Below are 7,196 nucleotides of genomic sequence, written 5' to 3'. Positions count from 1 at the left end.
ATACAATTACACACTAAACCATTGTTCATGTATGCTTTTGGGATTTAACCCATTTTGATATATATTTTTAAAAAAATAATAACTTATATTTATCTTATTTAGATTTATGTTATAAAAAAAATCCAAGATACACAAGTTAAGGGTTCACCATATTTACCCATAAACACTAAAAAATAAGCCTTAAACACCAAACCCCAAACCCCAAACCATAAATCATAGACCATAAACCTATACCATAAACCTTAAATATATATGTATTACAAGGGGCAAAAGTAATTAAAGAATCTTATTGCTTACCTAAACCCTAAAATAAATTAATTTTTTGTCATTTTATCAAAAACCCTAACCCTTAAACCTTAATATCCTAACCCTTAAAATCATGAACACTACTATGACCTTAACTATAAAACAATAAATCATAAACCCCAAACTCTAAACCATAAACCCTAAAATCAAAACTCTAATCACAAAATAATAAACATTATATCATAAACCTTAAAACCTCAAACCATAAACATTAAACCTTAAATTCTAAACCCCCTAAACTATAAATTATAAACATAATCTCTAAACCCTAAAAACCTAACACTTAACCCCTAACCCCTAAGCCTTAAACCCCTACTCTTAAACCATAAACCATAATCCCTAAACCCATAATCCATAAACCTTAAAATATTTAACATATAGATTAAAAACAATCAGTCATATACCAAAAATCTTTAAAATTATTTTAAATAATAGTATCTTAATTTTTTCATTTTTAACAAATATTTTTCTATGTTTTACTTTCAAATTTTTCTACGTGTCATTATTTTTTCTCAAGAATTTAAATATCCAATTAAAATAAATTTTATTTTAATATAAATAAACTAGTTAAACTATAAATAGACAGATGAAATGTTTTTGCAGCGTTTTTCAAAAAGCGCCGCTAATACTCGACCTATAGCGGCGTTTTTACAAAAGCGCCGCTAAAGCCACTAAAAGCTTAATACAAAACGACGGCTTTTTCAAAATTCTTTTGCAGAGTTTGTTAAAAAGCGCCGCTAAAGGTGTACCTGTAGCAGCGTTTCTTAAAAAAACGTTACTAAAGCCACTAAAGGCTCAATACAAAACGACAGCGTTGTGTTAAATTTTTTGCAGCATTTTTTGAAAAGTGCCGCTCAAGCCGCTGAAGCTAAGTTAAAACGATGGCGTTCAGCATAAGTTTTGCGGCGCTAAAGGTGAACCTATAGCAGTATTTTTCAAAAAGCGCCGCTAATGCTCATTCTTTAACTACGTTTTTCATTCAAACGCCGCTAAAAATGCCGCTAAAAACCTGTTTTGCTGTAGTGAAGCATGTATACGTTGTTTAACCTTGATGAATTATTGTTAAATGAATTATATATAAGTGAGTTGAGTGTAATTGCATGTAGGAGTGTATGTTGGTTTTATGACTTAATGAAATGTAAATATGTTATTTTGACTTATTTAGAATATGGTTGTGAACGTGTTGTAGTATTCTCTTGTTTAACCTTTGATATTGTGTGTACATTGTGGTTATTCTGAGCATTCATTGACCTGGTTAAGCTCACCCACTCTTTTCTTAAAACCATTGCAAAAGTAGTGTTGGTGTAAGTGATGTGGTCTCGAGGGGTGATCCAAGCCAGAAACTTTAGCTGCTATTATAGATGTTATTTGATTATTTTTTATTTGGGAATAAAAGGCAATGTAGTAGATGTTATGTTGGGTTTGCTATGATTGTTTAGTTGTTTGCATGCCTATTATACTTGGAAATTATGGACTTGAAATATAATATTGAGATTGATATTTGGGACATTTTGGTGCTAAATTTATGTGGTATTTAATGCATGATGTTTTGAACTAGTTTGGAAAAATCTATGTGATGATATATGTTGTGTTTTTAAGGTATGGAACATATGTATCGATATTTGGGTTTTAAAAATGATAACTCTACAATTTTTGAACTGCAGTAAGTCAGTTTGCTAGTTGGTATCGATATTTTGCCACGAGTATCGATACTCCGGGTAAAATTGTTGATACTTTTTTAGTGGTACCAATATTTTTCGAAAGTTGGGTTTTTAAGATGAGAAATAGTAAGCTAATTTGGTATCGATTTTTCAAGCGGTATCGATACCACTTGAGAGAATTATCGATACCACTCTACCAATATTGATACCTATGTAACAGTTTTGGGATATTTTGCTAAGTGATCCTAATGTTTGTTTGGAGTTTATTTTATGATGGTAGAATGTATGTTAGCATGTTTTATACACCCTAGAGTAAGTATAACTATAATTCATATGAATGCCATAATATGCGGTGTGAGACGGTAGTATAGCATCCTATTCTCAAGCTCAATGATCGGGCCGAGTATAGGGTGTTACATTTGGTGGTACCAAAAATTAGGTTATTAAACTCTTGGACCTAGGTGATTATTGTGTGTTAGAGTTTCAAAACTCATAAGTCTAAATTTCTTTGTTTTCTTCGAATTGTGATATAACTCTGTTTGAATTGCATGGATCTATTTGAAATGTCTTTGATTGAATTACATGTGGGGTAGGAATGGGAACCCATTGCCTTTAATCCTAAATTTTGCTTGTAGGAATGAGACTTGGATTATTTCCCCCGCCACTCATACCGTTTATTTGTTTGTTTGTATGTTATATTAGATTAGATATGCCTCCTAGACGTGTTAATGTTAGAGCTAATGCTCAAGAGTATGGTACATCGGTGCACCTCTTGTACGGCCGCGTAGAGTGAACATACATGATAAGGGTGTAGTCCCTTTTATGGAAGCTATGATTGGAGCATTTCAGCAAATTGCTAGTGCTAACCCTACTCCTACATCTGCCAATCCTATGCTTGTTAATTAGGGGTTACTTTTTGAACTCTACGGGCATTGGGTGGGAAAGAATTTTCTGGGGTTAAATGTACTCATTTGAACGTAGCTGAATACTGGTTTGAGGGATCTAAAAGGACCCGCAAGCATATGTCTTGTGCTAATAAGGAGAAGTTGTGTTGTGCTGTGTCTTTACTCAACGGTGAAGCTCAACGTCGGTGGAGTATAGTTAGGAGGGGTACTATTTCTAATAAATTGACTTGGAATTACTTTCTTGAGGTTTGTAAGAGGAAGTTTATAGGTGAGCAGTATATGGAGGCTCGTAAGCGTGAGTTTCTCGATTTGGTTCAGGGTGATTTGATAGTGGTTGATTATGAGGCTGAATTTGTGTGACTTAGTCAGTATGCTCCGGAGATGATTCTTTCTGAGAGGGACCTTTGTAAGAGGTTCTGTTTTGGACTTAATCATTAGATTCAGGTTTATTTGGTAGCTCAAAAAGTAGTAGCTCAGAATGTAGATATGTTTGATGAGCTAGTTGAGAGAGCAAAAGTAGTTGAAGAGACTTTAGTTGAGCCGCCTTGTTCTATGGTAACTAAATCAGGTAAGAGGACTTCTAATGGTGCATCTAGACAACCATTTAAGAAAAAATGTGATATCCAGGGTTCTGATAGGAGTATACGACATGAGTTTCAACCAAGTCAGTCTAAGCAGCAGAGCAGTGTTGTGGTTAGTGCTGGAGGTTTGATGGGTGGTTCTGGATGGCCGCTTTGTGCACATTGTGAGCGTAGGCATCCTGGAGACTGTTGTAGGTTGACAGGTGGTTTTTTTAAGAGTTGCTCGAAGGAACACATTCTGAGGGATTGCTCAAATAGAGTTGAAGTGTAGCAGACTTAGAGTTCTACGTCTGTATCTGCGCCTGCTAGAGGTTGTAGTCGTAGTAGAGGTAATGGGAGACTGGTTGGGTAGCGAATTGTTACTCATACTATTGCTTCATAGGTTGAGTCTGGAGGTCCAGGTTGGGTTTATGCTATTAGGGAACTGCAAGATTAAGATTCAATCGTCAAGATTGAGGATATTTTTTCCTTGTAATCACTTCATTAATTTTCGTTGGTAGATTTAGGTTCTACACCTTAGTAAATTATGAGTGATTTAGCTTCAAAATTCGAGATTTATTAGGGAATTTGTTATTAACTAACTAGTATTACCTCCCGGCCTCTACTAATTAATTAATCGACCAGTACACGTTTATCTCTTGACCTCACTTTCCTACCAGGATAAATCCACAATTTACTCAGTAAATTTATCTCTCAACCTCGTTTATCCTAGATTACTTCCTAGGGTCATCAATCCTAAAGTTTAAACACACATGAATTTATATCAATTATCTCTACTCAAAAAACCCTAATTCCTTTGTTAATCACTCCGACATCTGCTCGCTAATCTCCTTAAAGATCTAGCCACTCATTATCTCAACAATCATATTTTCCACGTCATTCAATAATGCAAATTAATGAAAAAGAGAAAGAGATAGAAATTGTTTGTTTGATGAACTTAATGTGCTCAGAATCGTGAAATCCTTTAACAGTGATTGTGATTTTGTCAGTTGCAAACAAGAAGAGAAATAAAATTACAAAAATCTAAAATAACAATGCTTTGGACTCAAATCTAATCCAAGTCGAAGAAAACGAAATAAAACTATTTTAAAATAAAAATAAACCTAAACTAAAAACCAAAATTTACTAAACTAAAACCTAAAGATGGCTTGGCAAAAGCTCCCTAAGCTTTGCCTGAACTTAACTATTTATAGGTAGAGTTTAGTAGCCCTAATTAGGTCAAATACAAGCTTTAATCACATAAAATATGATTTGCGCAGATGAAAACACCCTTACTTAATTTCTACCCCATGTCACACCTGTGTTGCGACATAGATTAAGGCATGTCGTGACACATAACTTTGAGTGTAAAATTTTGAATTGGCTCTATTGTGTTGCAATTTGGCTATCATTCCTGATACTTTTATGTCTCAAAAAAAGTATCCTACTCACTGAATTAAAGTGTTAAAACCACCTTAAGGTCGGTATTGACCCAATAGGTCAACTGAAGATCCTAGATTGCACTTGAGACTTTTCTTAGAGTTCTACGATTCTTTTAGACAACAAGGTGTCCCTGAAGATGCCTTAAAACTCAAGTTGTTTCCCTATTCTTTAAGAGATCATGCTAGAACATGGCTCAACACTTTGCCATATGGAATAGTAGAATCATGGAATGATCTTTATCAAATATTCCTACTGCAATATAACCCATGCAATACGAATGATAACTGAGTAATAACATAACATCGTTCAGGAAACTAGAGGATGAGACATTGTATTAAATGTGGGACGGGTTTAAGGACTTGTTTAGGAAATGTCTTATGCATGGATTTCAGAACTGGAGCCCAATAGAGATGTTTGAAAATGGTTTGAAGGCCTAGACACGGATAGTGGTTGGATAAGTCCTACAATGAAGCATATGAGATTTTGGAGAGAATTGCTAATAACGATTATCAATACCTCACAAAAAGAGTTGGAACTGGTAGGAGAGTACCTGGATCATTTGAATTGGATGCAATTACATTACTTACTGCTCATGTATCTATCTTCTTTAGCCAAGATGATAAAGGCCATGCAGAAGCCTAGTAAGGTGAAAAAGCTGAAAGCATCTGGGTTATCTTGTGTTTACTGTGGTAAATATAATGTGTTTGAATAGTGTCCCTCAAACCCAGCATCTATCTACTATATGGGCAAATTCAATATGAACAACAACCCTTATTCTAACATGAATAACCTTGGTTGGAAGCAACACCCAAATTTTAGGTGGAACAATCAATGAGCTGGAAATTCCAACATAGCTGTCAAACCCAATGCCATGAATTTCACACTTGGTATCCATCAGTCTGTACCGCCTCAACAATGAGTGCAACAGGGGTAGACTTTATCTTTATCCTCATCTATTAAATCTCTATTGAAGGAGTATATGACCAAGAACGATGCTGTGATCTAGAGCCAAGTGTCATCTTCACGAGCTTTAGAGAACCAAGTAGGATAGATAGCTAATGCTTTAAACTCAAGAACACAAGGAATTTTGCTTAGTGATACTGAGAATGCAAGACCACATGGGAAATAACATTATAAAGAAAATAATCTTAGAAGTGGCATATAACTAGATAGAGTTGACAAGATTATTGTTTCTGAAGCATCAAATTCAAAATATGATAAAAGCAAAACTCTGAAAAACAAAGAAGAGCACCAAAAATAAGAAAACTGGAACAAGCAATGCCAAAGCAAACTTAGATAGCACTGCTGAACACAATGCCCGGGTAAAACAATCACTGCAACCTGAAGTTTGCCCATCCCAACCATTTCCCCAATAATTTCAGAATCATAGACAAGACCAACAATTCAGACAATTCTTGGATGTTCTTATGCAACTTCACATCAATATACCTTTGGTGGAAGCCTTGGAACATCTCTAAATTATTTGATCTATACAATGTCTAAATAAAAAGATCTCATCCCAATAATATTGCTTGGCATTATGGAGAAATTTCCTTTGTCTTTTACTATTGAGCTCAAGTGGCAGCAATCCACTTTCTAGGAAATTGACGATATCGGTATACCAAGGTACTGTCATGGCAACCAAGAGTAGCTCATTTGGGAAATCCTCCTTAATGAGTTGAATATTATTGTCTTCATTACCTGCATCAAGTCCTGACAAGTGATCAGCAACTTGATTCTTCGTGCTTTTTCTATCTCGAATTTCAAGATCAAATTCTTGTAGCAGTAATATCCATCGAATTAACCTTGACTTGGCATTTTTCTTGGTCACCAAATACTTAATTGCAGAATAATCCCTATAAAATGTAACTTTGGTGCCAACTAAATAGGATCTGAATTTGTTAAATGCAAATACCACAACCAATAGTTCCTTATCAGTAGTAGTGTGTTCAATTGCATATCTTTCAGTGTCCGACTTGCATAATAGATGGCATGAATCACTTTATCCTTCCTTTGCCCAATTACTACTTCTACAGTGAAATCAGTAGCACTACACATAATTTCAAAAGGTAATGTCCTGTCCGATGCTATGACAATTGGTGTTATTACCAGTTGCTTTTTTAATTCCTCAAATCCTTACATACAAGGCTCATCAAAATTGAAAGCTCTATTATGTTCTAACAATGCACATAAGGGTTTGGATATCTTCGAAAAATCATTCATAAATCGTCGATAGAATCTTACATGGCCATAGAAACTTCGAATACATTTAATTGTAGTGGGTGGTGGCAATTTCTCAATAACCTCAATCTTTGCTTTGC

The 7,196-nt window shown here is 34.8% G+C and overlaps 1 protein-coding gene across 1 annotated transcript; it reads left to right on the top strand.

Moving 5' to 3' along the window:
• Positions 1 to 2,676: 2,676 nt before the first annotated feature.
• LOC108477488 (uncharacterized) lies at positions 2,677 to 3,724 on the top strand. Its single transcript, XM_017780034.1, has 3 exons — positions 2,677 to 2,722; positions 2,949 to 3,226; positions 3,311 to 3,724. The coding sequence occupies exons 1-3, from the start codon at positions 2,677 to 2,679 to the stop codon at positions 3,722 to 3,724; spliced, it is 738 nt and encodes a 245-aa protein (XP_017635523.1).
• Positions 3,725 to 7,196: the final 3,472 nt, after the last annotated feature.

The sequence above is a fragment of the Gossypium arboreum genome, chromosome 12 (assembly GCF_025698485.1).
Source record: "Gossypium arboreum isolate Shixiya-1 chromosome 12, ASM2569848v2, whole genome shotgun sequence".
NCBI classification, from domain to species: domain Eukaryota; kingdom Viridiplantae; phylum Streptophyta; class Magnoliopsida; order Malvales; family Malvaceae; genus Gossypium; species Gossypium arboreum.
This window is presented reverse-complemented; position numbering and strand designations above follow the sequence as displayed.

Bases quoted from the DNA above. Each gene is read 5' to 3' on its own strand.
- LOC108477488 (XM_017780034.1), top strand. From the start codon at position 2,677: ATGCCTCCTAGACGTGTTAATGTTAGAGCTAATGCTCAAGAGTATG. The intron at 2,723-2,948 runs GTACATCGGTGC...ATTTGAACGTAG, and splicing joins AGCTAATGCTCAAGAGTATG to CTGAATACTGGTTTGAGGGA. The intron at 3,227-3,310 runs GTGTGACTTAGT...CTTAATCATTAG, and splicing joins TTGATTATGAGGCTGAATTT to ATTCAGGTTTATTTGGTAGC.